This window comes from Eulemur rufifrons, chromosome 21, assembly GCF_041146395.1.
Source record: "Eulemur rufifrons isolate Redbay chromosome 21, OSU_ERuf_1, whole genome shotgun sequence".
NCBI lineage: Eukaryota > Metazoa > Chordata > Mammalia > Primates > Lemuridae > Eulemur > Eulemur rufifrons.
Genome location: NC_091003.1, coordinates 18,719,248 through 18,738,622, shown reverse-complemented (window position 1 = coordinate 18,738,622; position 19,375 = coordinate 18,719,248). Strand labels below are relative to the sequence as shown.

The 19,375-nt window shown below is 58.2% G+C and overlaps 1 protein-coding gene across 1 annotated transcript in view; it reads right to left on the bottom strand.

The window, feature by feature from the left end:
* Window positions 1–1,717: 1,717 nt before the first annotated feature.
* TTC28 (tetratricopeptide repeat domain 28) overlaps window positions 1,718–19,375 on the bottom strand; it is a 526,655-nt gene continuing 508,997 nt past the window's right edge. The window contains exons 14-22 of the mRNA XM_069497389.1: window positions 18,753–18,932; window positions 16,310–17,030; window positions 14,339–14,463; window positions 11,771–12,002; window positions 11,106–11,182; window positions 9,513–9,536; window positions 8,631–8,760; window positions 5,507–5,614; window positions 1,718–4,149 (exon numbers count right to left, since the gene is read on the bottom strand). Of these exons, the coding sequence (XP_069353490.1) occupies window positions 2,513–4,149; window positions 5,507–5,614; window positions 8,631–8,760; window positions 9,513–9,536; window positions 11,106–11,182; window positions 11,771–12,002; window positions 14,339–14,463; window positions 16,310–17,030; window positions 18,753–18,932 (3,234 nt within the window). The 3' untranslated portion in view covers window positions 1,718–2,512. The remainder of the gene's footprint in view (window positions 4,150–5,506; window positions 5,615–8,630; window positions 8,761–9,512; window positions 9,537–11,105; window positions 11,183–11,770; window positions 12,003–14,338; window positions 14,464–16,309; window positions 17,031–18,752; window positions 18,933–19,375) is intronic.

The window sequence follows — 19,375 nt, the reverse complement described above, 5'->3', positions numbered from 1 at the left end:
GGACTAAAACCAGGTTAGAGTCCACGAGGCCTCCTCGCTGGCTTGAGAACCACAGGCAGCGGTCCGGGCCGTGGAGGGTGTTGGCTAGCGGGGGGCAAGTCGGGACCCCGGGCCTTCACTCCAGGGATCCTTGGCACTTGGGAAAGAAGCTGCGAGAGCTTTGCTGAGAAAGGGACAGCCTAACCGCCTGCGTGTGGAGTTAGAAATTTGAGGTTTATTTTTTATTGTTGAGGACCTGATTTTGCTAAATGCACAGTGCTATAAATTTGGCTTTCATTTGCTACTCTGGTACTTTTATTACCATTTTTTCCCCTACTAACATAAAGACACTCTCATAGTTGCTTGTTTCTTTATAAAATATTTCTATTTTTAGTGTTGGGATCGGGGTTAGAATGTGACATCCTTATTGTTGGCTATTGGGTTAAACGAAAAATCTCTATGATGTAGCTCAGGATGACAAAACAAATCGGATAAATATTATCCTTTTTTCTTTTCAGAGGAGTACACTGAGGAGCAGGTGAAATGGTCAGTGTATGCTTATAAAGTGAGATACTACCCAAGGTTAAAACTCCACCTGGGAGTCTCGATGTACGTAAGTCCCTCCTGCCAGGCCCCTCATGTTCACGCCATGTGTTGCTGGTGTCCTGGGCCAGGTGGCTGCCCACCTTTGTGTGGTACAACCTCACAGTGAGGGTGGTAGGATTTTAATTTCAGAATCACCTAACAGATACTTTGTAGGCCGGGCGCGGTAGCTCACGCCTGTAATCCCAGCACTTTGGGAGGCCGAGGAGGGAGGATCACTTGAGCCCAGGAGTTTAAGACCAGCCTAGGTGACATAGTGAAACCTCATCTCTAAAAGAAAATACTTAAAACTTAGCCAGGCGTGGCGGCATGTGCCTGTAGTCACAGCAACTCAGGAGGCTGAGGGAGGAGGATCACTTGAGCCCAGGAGTTTTAGGCTGCAGTGGGCTATGAGGACACCACTGCATTCTAGCCTGGGCGACAGAGTGAGACTGTCTCTCTAAGAAAACTGAACAAAACTGACTTATTTAAATTCTCCAACTAAACTTAGTACTAATGTGGTTTTTAGCATTTCATTTCTTTATTAAAATAAATTAATGGTTACGTGTAATTAGCCTATTCCCTTGTCTTGCCCCAGGCTGGCAACCACTGAAGTATACTGTCACAGCTGGAGGAAAAGTCCACCTTATCTCTTCCCTTGTTTAGGAATAATTCAGATGTATATCCCAGCAAAAGGTCCCCCTGCTTCTCAGGATACAGACATTGGTCTTCCACGGTAGGGGAGGGGGCTTGTCCTTCAGACAGCAGGAGCAAGGGGACGCCAGCCATGAGGAAGACGGGGGTGCCGGGACTGTGGGAACCTAGCAGTGGATTTAGATACGAGAGGTCTGAGGGGCCTGGAGCTGGGGAAGGAGAATAAAATTAAGCAGGTAATAAAAGGGAATAGGAGCTCAAAGGCTAGATTCTGGTTAAATCTAGTTAGCCAAGGGATTTTTTTTTTTTTTTTCCTTTTTTTGCTTATAAGGAAACTGAGTAATTTCAACCTTTTCCTCCAAACTTGATAATTACTTATTGATGACTATTCAAAATTTGACAGTTTAAAAAATTTTTTGAGCTTTTAAAAATAATAGCTATAAATGCAAAGTACTGTTGATAATAAAACCAAGTTGTTCATCCATGTACAAAAAAGGTCAATGTTTTAAAAGCACAAAGTTGCATTTTAAATCACAATTGCATAGTTCTAAAATGCCTGGATAAGAGTTACACAAATTTTTTAAGAAAATTCAAGTTTGGTTGACAGTGGGGCCCAAAGGGGTTTGCAGAGCTCGGTGGAGCAGAGCAGCTGAGGGTGGAAGCAGGTTTCAGCATGAGTTACTGCATCGTTGCTGTGATGTCACACTGTCATGAGACCAGAATTGCTACAATTTAATTATAAATCATTGGCATCTTTTAAACCATTATTCTGTTTTTGGCTAATATAACACTTTCATGTAGAATTCAACTTAGATTTTATATATCCCACCCCCAACCAGCACCTGAAAGCCTTTAAAAAAAGCTCTATTTGTATTTCTGTGTATAAAAGGTACTGCATATACACCTCTAGCAAAATATGTGCTCCCTCTCCTCTCCCCACCCCAGAACCATGACCATTTTTGTACAAAATCCTGTTGAAGAATCTTATCAAAGATGAGAAGCAGGAGTTTAAAGGTAAACATTTGGTGAAGTGTGTAGGAAATTCCATGAGCCTCCTGCACTGACCCCACAGAAGTCCTGGCTTTTGATGACTCTGGCCCAGAGGTCCAGAGAAGCCACCAGTGTGTGTGTGGTGGCCTTTGGGCATGGTGGTGCCCCTCTCCCAGAGAGCACACCCTGGGAGGGTGGCGCTGGTGGCCGTGTGGGTGACTGCACTCGGACAAGGGAACAGGCCCAAGTGGGCACCAAGCCCGTCTGTGGGCTGCTGCACTCGGAGTCGGGGGGTAGAAAAGATGCTTTAGCATTTGGAGGAAGGAAAAAATCTTCCTGGGGACAGGAACTTGTAGCCGTTTCCAGAAGGAAGTCTCAAAGGGCGCGCAGGGGCTCCGGTAGGAGGGCCCCCCGGCAGGGGCAGCGTGCTCAGCGTGGTGGTCTCGGTGCGCCAGTGGCCGTTGGGAGGGGCTTTTTGCGGTGCGTCCTCACGTTGCTGCAAAGACAGCTCCTTCAGTTCAAGCTTATCTACTCCTTCCTCTTTCTTGTTGTGCCGCGGTGACAGATTCAATAGGCTGAGGACATCTCTTTTGGAAGTCATCGTTCCAGGGGCCCCACGGAAGATTTTCATGGGCCCTGTGGAATGTTGGGGTGTGCTCTGCCAAAACATCTTCAGGTTGTGGACAGCCTGCACCTTCTCGTCAATGGCCGCCATTTTCAGTTTGTCTATATCGGGAGCGTCAGCTGGACTCGAACGAGCGGAGCCCGCTGAGGAGTAGGAGAGAGCTGGGGACGGGGCACTGCCAGCAGGAGACTGATGGCCGGAGCTTGGGGACATGTTCCTTGGAGATTTGGAAATGTGAGCACTGTACGGAGAGCTGGGATACTTCAGTTTGAAGAGAGGCTGGTCCATCAGGGAAGTCTGGGAGTCGGAGCCCGGCGACGGCCGGCCACTGTGCTGGCCCAGGCTGTCCTTGATGGACGTCTCGGAGGTGGTGGGGCTGCTGTATCCGGAACTCACCTTGGGGAGGGATGAGCTCCTGGCTGGGGGCTTTGGTTTGACAGTGACTGGTGACGGCTGACTCTTCTGGTGGGAGAGGACGGGCTTGCTGAACGCGCTTGTTTCTGAGGCTCTGAAGACGGCGGCGCTGGTGGGCCCCGCGATGCCGTCTTCCGGAGTGTTGCTCTTGGTCGCCTGGCTGCCGCTCCTCTGGAGACGCTCCACTGCAATGAGATGACTTTGCGTCTCCTCTAGAATCTTCTGGGCTAACTCTTGTGGATCCAGCTTTGGGTTGCTTTCTTCTTGGGATTTCACGGTACTGTCTGTTTCTGTGCTAGACTGGTCCGATTCTCCTGTGTCTGAACTTGCTAGTTTTCCAACCTTTTGGAAGGGTGAGTTAGGGCTGGGGATGAGGGTCATTTTAACTGGGGAATTGGGAGTGCTCACGCTCCCCTTGGAGCTCACCGAGACTTTCACACCCCCGGCGGTCCCGGCTCTGGACTGTTTGTGATCTGGCGAGAAGCGAGCCGTCCTGTTTTCTTGGTAGGCCGCCAAAGGCTCAGTACTGATGATGGAAAACCCTTCGTATTCTTCTTCCTCTTTGTTGCCTGCAGGGCGGGTCTGCGGAGACAGCTGGCTGCGGGGCAGGGTGGATCGCTGCTGCGGGTACGCAGCACTCTTGGACCTGTCCTGGTCCTGCCGTCCTCTGGGGCCTCCGCCCTCTGACCCTGCCTCGGGCTTGGAGACGAAGCTCATGGAGGAGGCGATGGAGCTCAGGCTGTACACGGAGATGGCGTCCGAGGCAATGCTGTCCGCACCCGTGGGAGAGAAGGGAGGGTGCTGGTAGCCCAAGGGCAGGGCATTGGAAACAGACTGGGCCGAAGCCAGAGACTCCAGGGAGGAGGAGCTGTCGAGGCTGAGGCGCTTGGGTAGCTCGGTAGAATCTAAGCACAAAACAGGAGTGCCCAAAGGGCGGTCAGAATTCTGTATGGTTTTGATTTTCCTTTCAGAATCACAAACCATCCTTCTATGCATAGATGCTAGCAAAGAATTAATGCAGGTGCTACTTGTATTACTTGAGTTAATCTCACAATCTTGAAAAGCACAGCCTTGTTGGAAGCAGTAGCAAACCTTACACGGGGACAAAACACCGAGGCAAGCTTACAGTGACACACACCCTGGACCTCCACCGCCTCTGCCTGTTCCTAGTCTGCTCCCTGTCGCATGGGGTGGGGGCCGCAGAGGGACCCCACGTCTGCCTGCCTGCTCTGGGCAGGGCTGCCTGTGCTCCTGGGGCTGGCCCTTGGAGCAACCTGCAACGTCCCCTGTCCTGAGCCCACACCCGCTGTCCCCTCCAGCTCCGTCCCGTCACCCCTGGGCCAGCAAACCCCTCAGGAGTCGTCCAGTCACTCTCGGAACTGCCTCTCCTCCTCCCCTCTCCTAACCTACTCCACTCAGGCTCTTGTCCCCACCTGTTCTCGTAAAGGTCCCCAGTGAGGTCCACGCTGCCAGATCCAGTGTCCCCTGCTCAGTCCTGCCCTCACTGACCACTCCTTCCCGGGCCCCTCCTCAGGGCACAGTCGTCTTCCCCTCTGACCCGCACGCACTCCCGGGTGGCTCGTGCACATTGGTATCTCTGCACGGTCCCTCCTGAGCTCCACAGCATGTGACCAGCTGCCTGTGACTGTGTCTCACGGACATTTCAATACTGAATGTATCTGGGATGAACCCAGACCCATCCTCCCGCCGCTTTCCTACCTCAGCCAAAAGCAACCCCGCTCTGGCAGTTGCTCCAAACAGCAGGGCACCCCACTGACCCTTTCTGTCGTGACACACATTCAGTGGACCCTGTTGGTTCTGCCTGCAAACCATGGCCCCTGCCGGGCCCTTTGCTCTGCAGCCAGCTGGGCCCTTGAGAACACAGGTCAAGCTGGGCATGGCCCCCAGGCCCCCGTGACCTGGGCTCCTGCTCCTGTCAGGCCCCGCAGAGGGACAGGCACACAGTCCCCACTTCCTGTCTGCTCTGCTGCAGCCCTCTCAGCTTCTAGTGCCCTCCCCTGCTTTACTCTTTCTTCCTCCTGGCGCTTGGCCCCTCGTACGTACTACCTGCATTCTGACTGTCGCCCCGCTGATCGTAAGTTCCAGGGGAGCAGGGAGTTTCTGTTTACTGCTCTTGAACAGTCCCTAACACATACACACAAAAACGTTTACTCTCTTTTCTTCCCCTTCCCAAAATGCGTGTGCTGGTTCAGCCCCGGGGGCGTGGCGGGCGGTGGCGGAGGGTGGCCGAGGGCGCCTTACCGAAGAGAGACAGCAGCGACTGGAGCGCGAAGTGCACGGTCCGGCGATTGGCCTGCTTCCCGGTTTTCAGGATTACTTCCTCCTGACCAACTTCACAGAGATCAAAACCTGGAGGAGCAAAAAACATAAACATCTGCTTCCTCAGGGAAGATGTCATATCCTGAACGTGATTAGAGCTGTGGGGCTCCTGGCACCATTTCGTGGGAACACCCGCAAGCCCCCTCAGCGAGCGTCCGGTCTGGGCCTCGCCCTGTCTGCGTGTGGTCAGCCACGTGAACGGACAGGGCCAGGCCGCCTCGCCCAGGACAGCCGCTCGGCACAGCCCCCGTGTGCTGCGTGTGCGGGTCCCCCCGCCTGGCTCTCCCTGTCCCTTCATGGGGCACTGTGGCCTGTGTCCCTGAGAGCTTGGGGACCAGAACTTAGGCTCATTAATATTTTGTTGTTTTTTTTTTTCATTCTCTCACAGGAGAACAGTCTGCTTAAAGACTGCCCAGCACAAACACTGGCCACTTGGTTCAGCATCAGGACCGACATTTCAGGCTGGTGTGTGCAGAGCTCTCAAAGGCAAGGTCGACGGCTTCATTCATGTTCAGCATCGCCACTGTGGGCTCTCACGTGAGCTCTGAGCACGGAGAATCTGCGCTCCTGGCTGGAGCGCTCTGCCAAAGCCCAGGGGTGCTGCTCCCCGATTCTGACGGTTCTAATGAGACTCGGAGAGGGCACAGAGCTTCCAGAGCAAGAAGCCGGCTAACGAGCTGTTGACACAGCACTTAGACTTATTAAGAGACATCACAGCGGCACCAACAAACACGTTTCCCTGGGGAGAAACCAAACACAGACCCTGTGGCCAGTGACAGGTCCGTGTCCACAGACGGGGACCACCAAGCAAGAATTGAGGGCCTGAAGAGTCCTCGGCATTGAAAATCTTTCCTCGGCCTCCCTTGGTGGATCTCTGGGCTCCCCCCGGGGACAGGGCACCTGCGCTGCCACGCCTCTCCTCTGATGGCCAGCGTGAAAATAACAGGGACCTGTAATACTCAGGGCTGCCGTCGTCGGCGTGCTGTGCGTGTCACGCCTGCACAGCTGAGCATCGTCACCCGGGGAGAAATCCGTGCCCTGCCAGCCCCGCCCCCTCTCTCCATCCTTCCTGCCTTTCTGTTCTCTCTCCCGGACTCTGACACTATCGTTCCCTGTAGAGTCAGGTTCACTGGAGGAGCCACTTGGCATTCTGGTCACCGGGGGACGTTTTCCTCTCGGAAAGCAACAGGAAGGTTTCAGAGAATTCAGCATTTAATAACTAAAACATAGTTTCCATTAGAAACCTCTACTTTTACCAAAATGATCTAAATCGGTTGCTTCAATAGAACAGAGTCCGCTCAATCCCTGCAACCCTGTGGTGAGTGCCGATGGCGGGTGCCCACTGCCGAGGCCTGGAGGAGCCAGCGGAGCCACCTGTCCAGAGGCCGGGCCTGCGGATGCAACTCTCCTCCCCCCGCTCAGTCGGACGGACTTAGCGACTGTAAACGTGTGCACACGGACTCGCCCTCGAGTATCACACGCACGATCCCAGCACCAGAGAGCCAGGCTAACATTCTGGGGGTTTCCTTCTGGACTGTTCCCCTTGATACACCTGGCAACGGAGCGCACAGACGGGGAGGGAGCTTCCTTTATACAGAAAGGTCTGGGCTTTGGCCTCTTGCCGACTCACCTGCGTCCCTGGCCCCAAGAAGCCTGTCACAGAAGTGAGGACAGAACCACCCTGGGTGTGAACTGGCCTTTCTCACTCTTGCTGCCATTGGCTACTGGCCACATTGATTTAGGTATAAATTTACTATGTTTACACCAAGAAGACTATGATTTAGATCCACAGGAGAAAGGAAACAAGTAGCCCGACTCTTCAAGGATGCCAACCGTCTAACGCAGCCCCTGATGGGGCTTTGTGGGCTCCTCCTTTACCTTCAAAGTGTCTGAAACAAATGGAGCCAGCCCAAAGCCGAGGTGGGCTGGGCAAGGTCACACGACAAGGTTAGACAAGATGGCCCAACACTGAATACCCACGCTTCACAAGCGGGAAGGAAAATTCCTTTTTAAGGACTCGCTGCCCTGCCCCCTCTGATGGCTCGTCCCTGTACAGTGAAGTCAGACTGCGTCACGCTCCCAAGGCCGTCTGCTTCCCTCAGGTTAAACTCCAAAGGCTTCCTCGGCCCACAGGACCTGCCCTCTCCCCCTCTCCCCACCCCAGGCCCCGTTCCTGGCTCCACCGCACAGCTGCTCCCTGCGCCTGGCTCTTCCCCCTGTGAATACCCGCAGTGCCCTGAGGCCCGCCCTGGCTCCCCCGCGCCCCTGCTTCTGCCGTCCATGGCTCCTTCACCTCTAGGGCGCCCCCCGGGTACTGGATGCACTGAGGTTTGCCCACGTTCTCCTGCTAGAACGCAAACTCCAGGAGGGCAGGGCTGTTCGTCTCCAGTGCCTGCAACGCTGCCTGACCCATCGCAGCGTTCAGAAGAAAGCTGTGGAGTCAATGGCTCCCGAGCGAGTCACCAGGCACTGAAGTGGGGCCGGAGGAGAGAGGCTCAGCCTCATGTGTTCTAGCAACAGATGCATCTGCTGAAAGCGAACAGTGACACGGCAGGTGCTATGTCAGGATGTGACGACGGCGAGATGGGGAAAGCGGGCGTCCTGGACGGACCACCTGAACGCTGCCGTGTTCAGCTCGAGGTGCCGGCGGTCGTCAGAGGTGGTCGCAACAGTATTGTTTTCCTGCCAGTTTCCAGCAGCCAGTGGCGGAGACCAGCATTGAACCTACTGTTTTAGGACTCTGATCTTTATTTTCTTTGGCCCCTAATCATGCTTGACCTGCAACACTGCTGGAATCCAGCGGATTCATAGGAAAGCCTCGCCGACGGGATCCCGTGCCGGGAAATGGGACAAAGCTGAGGGCCCTTTGGGAATCGCGCTGAGGCACTAGAATCTTCAACTGTTTTAAAATAATAAAATATCTAAGAAAGCTTTGAGATAGGACCCTTAAGGGTCCGTCAGCTTTACCCAACGGAAACCAGGGGGAAAAGCAGACTTAGAAAAGTAGAATTAAAGACCCCACCAAATCCAGGATGCTCTGCCCTACCTAGAGCCGCCAGGAATTCGTGACATCCCGGGAGCCGCCACAGCTGCACGCTGATGGAGACCTGAATGGGCGCCGCGGCGAAGTCCTGCTCCTTCTCGCCGGCCTGGAACTGGACCAGCACCTGGTGGAGCTGAGGAGGGAGGCCAGACGTGAGCCCGCCCTGCCCGCCGTCTCCGGCCCTCGGCCCGCCTCAGGACTCGACCCGAGTTACTCTCGTGTCACCCGTCACTGCCATCGCTAACGACCCTCCTGCGCACATAGGATTTGAGATTGTTTTCAAGGTGCCTTCGTACCTAGGGTCCTACTGTCCTGTCTGTGGGAAGCTCATGGGGCAGTGGGGCAAGAGGCCGTGTGGCCTCCTGGGGCGGGGACGGCGCGGTCAGGCTTCTGCCTCCAGCCTCGCATAAGGGCTTGGGGACTGGAAGGGGGTATGTTAGGGGACTGGTCCCCTCCCTCGACTTTTACCTATGTAATCATGTTTAGGATCTTGAAATAAATGGTGACGAGGTACCAGCGTTACATCTCAGAGCCTCGGCACCCAAGGAAGAGCCCGTGTGGCCCACGCGGGTGTCTGGCGTTTCAGATTTCCTAGTCTGGCCTCAGGGGTCTTGTGTGAGTTCGCAGGGTGTTACTCACTTAAACTTGGTTCTGCCCCTGCTCTTCTGGTGGAACTTAAAAGGTCAAATCAAGGATGCAAGAAGGGCGGAGCAGGAGGGGAGCCAGAGCAGAGAAAGGGGACCGGCCGCCGGGGCCACCGGCACTGGGCCCCAGCCTGGAGCTCCGAAGCGCGTGCACGCCGAGCTCAGAGTGCGCGAGGGGGCCTGGGGGTGGGCGGGTGGAGGGGCTCACCTGACGACAGTCGCTACTTAGAGTAGTACTCACCATTCCAACCATATTTTTAACAGCCTTCGGCCAGCAGAGTATGAGAGAAAGAAAGAAAGAGAGAGAGAGAGAAGAGAGTTTAGACTCAAGCACAGGCTGTTATGCAACACGAGCTGATCACTGCTGTAGGAAGCGCCGCACCAGGCCCGAGGCCCTGACCGGGAGGGGAGAGGAGCGAGAGTCAGCAGGGGACACACAGGAGAAGGAACAGCCACACCCAGGCCAGACGTGCGCGGGTTGAGGGGCTCGGGTCGGGGTCGGGGTCACGGTCAGCCAGGCCCTGCCCTTCCTGCCGTAGAGGCCGGGGCGGGAAGGGGCACGGCAGGGCGTTTGCAGGACACTGAACCGGAGAGCCTGGCTGAGAGCGAGTCGGGAGAGGCTCAGCAGCCGCCGTTGGAGGCAGCCTCGGGACACCCCCCCGGGGCCCGGACACTGTATCGGGCAGGAAGTCCCGTGCTCGCACCAACAGCAAGAAATGAAGCAACTGGTTCTTTGGGACTCTCAACCTAGCCCTGCAAATGCAATGTAATTCTTGCTTTCTCTTTCTGTAGAACACAGTCCTCTAGACCTCCTGGGTTCAGGATGTTTGTTGCAATACGCAGTGTTCTGGAAGCGTCTTCCTGATGCTATTCAACAAGAGGTGTAACACACTTATTGCAAAATGAGCAGCAACTCAGAGGAGGAGACAGGTCACTGAGTGGGTCTACGTTACAAATCCCAGTGGAAACGGCCGCGGGTCAGAGCAGGCTCCTGGCACCACTCAGAACGCAGAGATAAATCCTAGACGGAGCAGCTGTATCTCCACATGGAAATATGTCTGCTTAAAACGAAACCTGCTGACAAGTATGTCTCGTAACAATGCATGTTACCTTCTCAAATTATTACAGTCTGACATGAACTGAAAAACCTGCTCTGTGCTCCTCGGGGGCTGCTCCACCCTCCCCCAGCCGCCGCATTCAGGCTGCCCTGGGGCTTGTCCCGGACCCTCACTGGCCAGGGTGGAGTCAGAAGGGAGTCTGTGAAGGGCCTACGTGATGCCAAGAGTTAGAATCCTCAACTTCCAGAATTAGATCTACATTTTCCTAAAAGAAAGCACATCTGTAAACACTGCTGCGCAGTATCTTGTGCTGGAGTTGGCTGTGTGCGCGCTGCTGCGCCTGGGTGACTGTTCTGCTTCAAGCATGGTGCGGACACCTGTGGCCATGCCGGTGTGCTAGCCGTGCGCCTGCTGGCTTAGGGCAGGGGCCGTGACACTTGTCAGTCAGCTGCGAAAGTTGGGGGTGGGGGTGACAAGGTATAGGAGACCACTGCATGGAGAGTTCAGGAAATGCCCTGGACTACAGGTGACAGGGGCCCCGAGAGCATCTTCTGAAGGCCCTCAATTCCCCGGGGCTCGGCACCCAGAGAGAACACTGTGAAAATTTGCCCTCTGCGCTTAGTGCGTGCCAGGGAGGGCTGTTCCCTTACCCCCGGGCCCGCCTTTCCTTCTAATCACAGAGGCCAGGAGACCAGGTTCACTCGCAGGCCCCTCTTTAGGGCCAAGGCACTCGGCCTGTACAACTCGGCGCAGCCCCAGGCCTGGGCTCCACTCACCCGGCTGATGAGCTGCTCGCCCGTCTCTGAGGCAGTGATGAGTTTGCAGAGGGCTTGGAGGGCAGGATTGGGCAGACCTAAACCAAGACGAAGGGAGTGGAAGTTACTCAGGGGCCTCTGCACCCACAGTCCTGCCACCGTCCCGGGGGAAAGAGCCCAAAATACTCAGCATCGGTAGAATTTTTCAAAAGCGCGGGACACGTGTATCCACGTGTGACTCGGGAGAGGAGACAGGGGTCTCTGAGAAAGGCGGGTGGCAGGGGGCGAGTGCTGACCCTGCCCAGTCCTCCAGGCGGAGCCACATCCCAGGCCCCCACCTCGGGGCTCAGGCAGCACCGCTCCCTCGGAGCCAAGCGCCCAGCGTCCCCCTGGCCACGCGGCTTTGTCAGAGCCCCAGCTGCCACGACAGCGTGGGCTGCAGCGTGTGCCAACACGGCCTCGTGCCGTGCGGGGAAGGGGCCAAGCCGAGGCAGTGTCTGCTGGACACGGACGCCTTGCCACTGCAGACGCGAAGATCGGGTCACAAGCACTGTTCCCTCCAGGTCGGTACAGCCTGTGCCCGGCTCTCCTAGCAACGCGCTCCAGCACCCTCACGCACCCAGGGGCCCCGGCTGCCGTCGGCCTCAGTGCCCCCCGCCCGGCCCCGCAGCCTGCGCCGGGCTCACCCAGCAGGGACTGGATGGTGCTGCTGCACTGCTGCAGCCGGTCGCCCGGGTCGGAGGTCGGGAAGAAGACGGCTGCCGGCAGGCCGCTGGCCGGCGGGTCCAGGCGGAAGCCCACGGCGGTGAGCAGGGCCTGCCAGCCGGGGATGCCGCCCACTTTGTTCTCCACGCTCTGCTGTGACGTGTACATGGCGTTGCGCTGCCCGTTCTGGATGCGCTGCAGGGACTTCTCCACCTGGCGGGGCGGCGGGGCGAGAGTCAGAGCCCGGCCAGCCCGGGTTTGCCTCTGGGTGGCCTTGCAGGCACACAGAGCCCAGGGGCGAAGCGGGGCTGACTGCTGCCATCCCCGGCAGCCATGTGACCAGGCCTCAGGACACAGCGCTGGGGTGTCTGCAAGGGAGTGTGCAGACGGGAAGGATTCCGTAGTCGGAACCAGCAAGGGCAGGTGCAACTGAAGAATTCTAGACCTGCCCTAAGCCACGGCCCTGCCAGGCTCCGCGCAACGTGGACACCAAAGCGATTTGTCCGAAGACAAAGGTCAGGTCAGGTGCCTCCCTCAAACCACACAATGGCTCCCACTAACTAGGATGAACCCACAGGCCCTTTAAGACACCCTCACTGCCCCCAGCTCAGAGCCCTGCCCCCCCCCCACATGCCCGTCTCGGGGCCTCGGCTGGCAACGTCCCCCTGACTCAGCCCTCGTCCTTCAGTGCCGGCCTCCGGAGCCCACACCTCCCCTCCCCCCGCCCCCCTGCCTGGCACCTGTGCGCTGAGTTCCCTCAAGTGACTACGATGTTAGCCCTCCCCGAGGGCGCATTTCAGCAGCACGGCGACAGCTGCGACCCGGCCTCCCCCGCAGGCCTCTCTGCAGGGAAACTTCTGTCCGTCCTGAGCTGCTGGACGCCCGTGAGGCTCATATGGTCTCCCTGGAGGGGCTTGACGGTTGTCCAAAATGTCACCCCAGGCTTTTCTTACAGTGAAACCCAGGGATGCGGGGGCCCAGGTGTCCCCGGCAGGAGGAAGTGTGCACTCGCACCAGCCAAGGGGGAGCGAGCCTTCCTGGGCAGGACAGGCGACCAGCCCCGAGTCCCCTGGGCCAGAAGGGCCTCAGAGACACGCTGCCCACTGCAGCGAAGGAGACACAGGGTAGTTAGAAGGAGGTGGGGGCTGGTGACCTTGACCCATGGCCGCCACAGCCACTCTAGGAGATAAAGCCAAGGAAGCAGAGAAAACCCTCCAATGTGTCGTGGGGTCCTCAAGGCTGAGTGGGGGCAGCTGAGGCCCGGCCTGGGGGAAGGACGCCTAGTGAGTGGAGAGAGTAGTTCCACCACCCAAGAAAAGCAGTCTGGGGCGGTGGCAGGTATGGAGGGACTTTGGGGGCGACAGGGAGCTGAGACGGGGCCTGGTGCTGAGCCACTGAAAGGCCCTGAGCAGTCTGCAGACCCAGGGGACATCAGCGGAGACGCTCCCAGCACTGGCCCAAAGGGCTCCCTCAGGCCTGGCTCGAGAGCCGCGGGAGGCGTGCGGGGCAGGGCGTTCCCGACTCGCTCACACGCAGATTACCCGCAGGCCCGAGGAAACCTCCCTCTGGTAGAACCGAAGTTTAAGACGTGTGCATGACGCGTCTATCGTCAGAAGGACACTGGGAGCCGCCACACCCGTGCCCAGGCAGGAGGGGTCTAGAAGGCCCTGCGTGGGTGTCCCCATGAGACATGAAGTCTGCATGGCCAAGGGGACATGCCCACCTGGAACCCAGACGCCAGCCCACTCCCAGCCCTGTGCGGACCCCACCCCGGGTCCTCTGTCTCGAGCAGGGATGGAGCCAGGACGTGCAGCGACCGGCCCAGAGGGTGGCCACGGCGTGGCTGTCTGCATCGGTGTGGACAGAGCTTGGAGGTGGCGGCCGTCTGCCGTGCCCTGTGGGCTCATGGGCTGGGGCGGGGCAGGTGTTTGTGGCGTAGACTCTACGTTATTTGAAACCTCCTTCCAGCCAGGTTGTTAACAAGGTGGAAAGACAGAACAAGTTCTATGTCACCTTTCCTTGACTCAGTTTATAACTTTTAAACGTGCAGATGAGGACATGGGGCCTCCATGTGTCCCTCGCCCTCTCCACAGAGCAGGCGGGCTGGCCGGGGCACGCTCACACTTGGGCTCTTCCTCCAGCGGAGTTTGGGGGCGGACTGGTGTCACCTGATTACAGGATAATAACGTCTCCCAGGTACCGGGACTCTGCGACGGGCCAGGTACTTACATTTTCTCACAATGATCTTGAAATGTTAAAGTTTTATCATCCCCCTTCCAGATGAGGAAACTGAGGCTCAGAGAGCCAAAGTGACTCGCCCAAAGCTGCAGGGCTGGAGCAGCCGGGGTGTGGGATCCTGGCGAGGACGGCCACAGCCCCCTGGATGACGCTGCGCACGGTGCCCACCCCGTCACCCTGGGGACGTCAGCGGAAGCCAGTCAGCACTGTCCTAGAGAAAGCCCCAGTCGAGGTGTCCTCCGCCTGCTCGTGTCCCAGTGACAGGGACACCCAGCCTGTCCCCTTCGTGCGGGCGCCCACCCGGCCCTTACCAGGTGCAGCAGCACTCGCAGGGCGTCCCGCGCGCGCTCCGGGTGCTGCAGGATCTCCGTGAGCGCCTGGCCGATGAGCGACGAGGGGCTGTTCAGCTTGACGTCACTCCCGATGAGCAGGAACCCTGCGGAGAGCGCGGGAGGGCACCTCAGTGGGCGGCCGGAGACCCCCAGCCCCGCTCGGTTCCTGCGGCCCACGTAGGTCCCACGATGACCCGCAGCGAGGGCAGGACCCGGGCAGGGGACCTGCCCCCAAATCGTACGGGGAGAGGGATTCCAAGAGAATGAGCTGTTTTAATGATACCAGGGCAGCACCATTAAAAACTGCTTCTCCCAGAACAAAGCTGTGACTTTTATATTGTCTATCGCTAAAACGAAACAAACACCCTTCTCAGAACTCCCGTGTCTGCAAGCGCGTGGTGGAGACCCACACGGAGGGGAAGGGGCCCTTGCAGGAAGGGACGGCCAGGCAGAGGGTGGGCCCAGGTTCCCACAACCCTGCAGCACGTCGTGTGGGACTCGGTGGGGCCCCAAACCCCTTCTGATGCCGGGAGCATAAAACACGCATGGTGTGATGAGAACAGGAATGGAATCCGCAGGATCCCCTCCGAGTTCCGTCTCCCGGGAGCGGAAGCAGGGTGGCAACGTGGCCAGCGCGGGCCCTCTGTGCCTGCTGCCTGCCCACCCTCCCGGGCAGAGACGGGAAGGCAGGCCAGGTATGTGCCTGTTGGACCAGCCCAACGTTTCTCTTCAGCCGCTGGAAGAAACAGGATACATTCTGTTTTTTTTTTGAATAGCTCTTTGCAAAACCCTACAGCTGTGTTGTGTTTGTGAATTAAACAAAATGTTTCCATTTCTCAACAACCTGGCCCATCCCCCTGGGCCTGCACGGGCCTGTGGGCAGTGGCCCCTGGGCCTGGCGACACCAGGGCTCCACTGCAGGCTTCCCCAGCTCTGGAAAATGACACCAGCGGTATCAGAACATGTCAGCTGGACTGATTTTAAGAAAAGAGTATTTTTTGGTGTTTCTCTGTCTCCTAAAGTTTAAGACACTTTCAGATACTCTGCTGTACGGGTCAGGACCGTCACTGGCCACTGCGGGGCCTTTTGCACTGCCCGGGGGGTGGCAGGGCCAATGCCGAGAGAAGACACAGACCAAAGGACCACGAGGTGTGTCAGCGACACGGCCCTGGCTGGGGAGGGCCCGGTGAGGGGACAGGCCCAGGGTTCAGTCTGCACTGAGGAGGGTGTCCTGCACAGCTGAGCCCCCGGGGGCTGCTGCGGACACACTCCCCCGGGGACCCCAGGGGAGGCAGGTGTCATACAGAGCTGAGAGGCAGCTCTGAACACAGGCTGGGTGCCTGCCTTCTCACTCTCCTGGGACCAGCTGTCACAGCAACTTTGTCCCTTCGCTTCCCAGACCCTTCGAGCCCTCTGCAGGCAGGCGCGCTAACAGCATGCATTGTTGGCCTTCCAGAATGTGCAGGGCCCCACGCGTCACAAGACGTTCAAAACACTCCCTACAGATCCTCTCCCGTGTGGGTAGGGCGGTACCACCAGCACCATCATCTCCTTGTTACTGCTGAGGACACTGAGGTTCAGAGAGGGTAAGTAACTTATCTCAGCTCACACAGCCAAGCCATGGATCTAGATCAATCCTAAGTCTTCTGATGACCAAATCTAGTCTTTCCACCACACACCTTTTCTCTACAGTCACGGTTTCAATGGGGGTGCTATAAATAGGTCATCCCATGTGCACTAGTATCAGGAGTTTTACATTCATATCTGATGGCGAACAGTTCTGCTGCTCCCTGGTCTAAAAGATGACTTTAATGCCATAGTAAGAAAAAACTCGTCTGGCAGAAGGTAAGGGACTCGGCACATGAGGTCTCTCCCTGAATCCTGCGTGGCTGGCCCTACCCTGCCCTACCCTGCCCGTCCCCAGCTGCAGGGCGGCAGCCGCGCACCCACCTGCCCAGTGCGAGGGGTGCGAGAAGGCCTTGCTGCTCTGCACGGCCTTCATGGCCTCCCCCAGGGCCGCACTGGCCTTCAGGCCGTTGAGCAGGGACGAGTAGAAGGCGTGGATAAACATCTTGGAAGCGGCCACCGGCACAGGCCACAAAGACACCAGGACACACTGCGCGCCGGCGGCCAGGAAGGCCCGCGTCAGCGCGATGACGCCGTCGGCCGTGACCTTGCTGTTGGACTCCTGGCAGGCGCCGAGCACCACCAGCTTCACGGGCAGCCGCAGGTCCAGGACGTCGGCGGCCGTGAGCAGCAGCTCCTGCAGGGGTGGGCAGTCCGAGATGCTCTCCCCGTCGCTGGCGTCGTCCTGCACCTGCAGGGACTCGGGGATCGTGTAAGGGTGGCCGAAGGAGCTCTTGCTGCTGCCGGGGTTGCCGTCTGCGCTGGGCGTGAGGACCAGGGCGGACAGTTTCCAGGAGATGTGGGTAGCAAAGTGGACGCACTCCGCCTGGGTCAGGGCGCTCATGACCCTCTCCTTGGTGGCCACGCTGCCCACCAGGGGCTGGCAGCCCAGCAGCTCGGACACCATGTAGGCCTCCTCCTCGGCCGACGGCATCGGCCCCCACAGCCACCTGTCCATCACAGCCGACGGGAGCTTGGGGTTGCCGATGACGGCCGCCATGGACGTGGAGCTGGAGTAGGTGGGCGGGTTCTTCCTCAGGTGCGACTAGGAGGGGACGACAAGCAGAGCGCCCGTCAGACAGAGCAGCCAGGCTGCCCGCAGCAGCCGGCCGAGCACAGCGGGGCCAGTTCTGCCGCCTGCCGCGTCTTGCTCGGCGCCCCCGTCCCCCAGTGACCTCACTCACTCTAATTGCTCCTCATCTTGACACAGGTGCCTGACTCAGAATCACAGCTGTCATGACAAGCTCTTAAAAACAGTCAGGACAGGATGGCAGGAGGGCCACTTCCTGTCGTCAAGTCCTGAGAGGGGTGGGGGAGGAGGCTGAGGGGACAGCACGGCAGAGGCTGTGGTGGCCAGGGTGGCCCGCCTGGCCCGACAATGCACTGCCCCACATGAGAGGAACACCCGCTCCCGGTACATCAGGGGCTTTGAGGAGCGACTTTGTTAAATTGTGCAAAAAAGCAAGTCACTCTCAGGGGCAGTTCGGTCCTTCAGAAGCTCCGGGCACTGAGGTGACAGTTCCCTTCCACCTTACATGCTACAAAATAAAAAATACCACTGAATTATCAACCAGCATAAAGAAGCAATACGTTCTGATTTTTTGCCATGATGACTTTTGATCCTTTTTGAGAAACATCAAGTGTCAAGTTATTTCAAAATAACTTTCTGATGCTCTTGCTCAGGGATGCCCTCGACTCTGGGTGGGAGAAAGCCCGGGTGCCCGTCAGGAGACGGGACTCTCCGGATCCCTGGCCAAGGTGGCAAGTAGCTAACTCACTGCTGTCAGCAGAACAGCAGCTTTGCGGGGGCTGCAGCGCCTGACACCCGGGGCGCTGCTGTGGGCAGCCGTGGGGACCGCTGGGTGCGGCCGCACCCGGGTCAGCTTGCTGCACGTCTGGGATTCTGGGAGTCACGGAGTCAGCCACGGAAAGCTGAGAAGCTTGGAGAAAATCATTTCTTTCACTTTGAGCTGATTCTAGCAGAAAACTACTATAACGGAACAGAAGTGATCAAAATTAAGATCTCCAAAAACTTGTGAGGCAGAAACCGGGCCCTGTTAGACCGAGCCAACGACCACGGTCAACAAAGAGGCCCGGACAGGTCCGTGGCGGCTGCGGCCTCGGCTGCTGACCCGGCCCGGGAGAGTCTGGAGGAGGGAAGAGGATTCGGGGTTGGCTCAAAAGTCCCTCCACGCAGGTGGGCAGGGCCAGCGGCTGTGGGGCGAGACCCGTGACTGTGGCCGGCCCAGATTGTACGGACGTTTCTTTCCATACCGACTCTGCTTGCTAAATGAGACCCGAGTCCCTGCGCGGCATACTGGCCTCTCCTGCCCGACAGCCCTGTTACCGTCTGCCGTCCCGGCCCGTGGGCGGCACCTGGTGCCCGGCCGGTGGCCGGCTGGAGGCCCAGGGTGAGCGGCGTGGCATCTGCTGTGCCTCACCGGGTGTCGTGTGTGAACAGTGGGTGGCAGCTCCCTCAGTCCCCAGTCAGGCCTGGCTTTGTGCCTCCAAGCAGCTCGTGACCCCGATGTCACAGCAGAGAAACTTAGAAATGCGAAAAATCAGGGCGTCCTGAGGTAGTAAGGGACTGCCAGGGTCATGAGGGCTGTCCTTTGGCCAGACCTACTCTAAAGTCACCCTGCCTGGGAGCAAACCGTAACATGGCACTTTCAAGGGGGTCACAGCCCACGCGTTAGTCGCAGGGCCGAGTCCAGCCAGGCTGTGCCTCGAGACCCCGAGCGCAGGGCGCCCCCAGCGAGCGTGTTACCTTGGACTGCGGCCCGAGGGAGCGGATGGAGGGGACGGCCACCAGGCCGAAGCGCTCGTAGAGGTACTCGTTGGAGGAGCTTCCCTTCAGGAGGGCGAAGGGGATGAGGTAGAGCTCCCCCTCCAGAACCAGCGTCAGCTGCCGGTGCCGGCCCACGGGGCCGCTGGAGTGCATCAGGCCCTGCGGAGCAAACAGAGAGGATGACACCAGGCGGGGGCTTCCGGCACGGGGACGACCCGGCAACGAAAGGGTCAGAAGACGCAAGAGCGAGCGGGGACACGGGTCACAGGCTGGGCCGGCTCAGCGGGGGCTTCTGCCTGCTTCACAGGCCCCGAGGAGGTCAGAGGACAGATTCTCCAAGTCTGCAGGCGACCTGGAGCCAGGTGGGAGAACAGGGTCACCGGTCACCAAGGGGGATGGCCCACAAAGCCCCAGACAGACCCAGCTGGACCCAGTGTGTCTGCAGGAGGCAGGGAATGCATGCAAAGCGTGGCTGTCCCAGAGAGAGCTCTGCGGGTCGTGGAACACCCCGGGGCCGGCACGGACACCCTGAGCGCGGCGTGGGAACGACTTCGCTCAGCGCGTGACGGGGACTGGACCAGAGCGGGATCCGTTTCCACTGT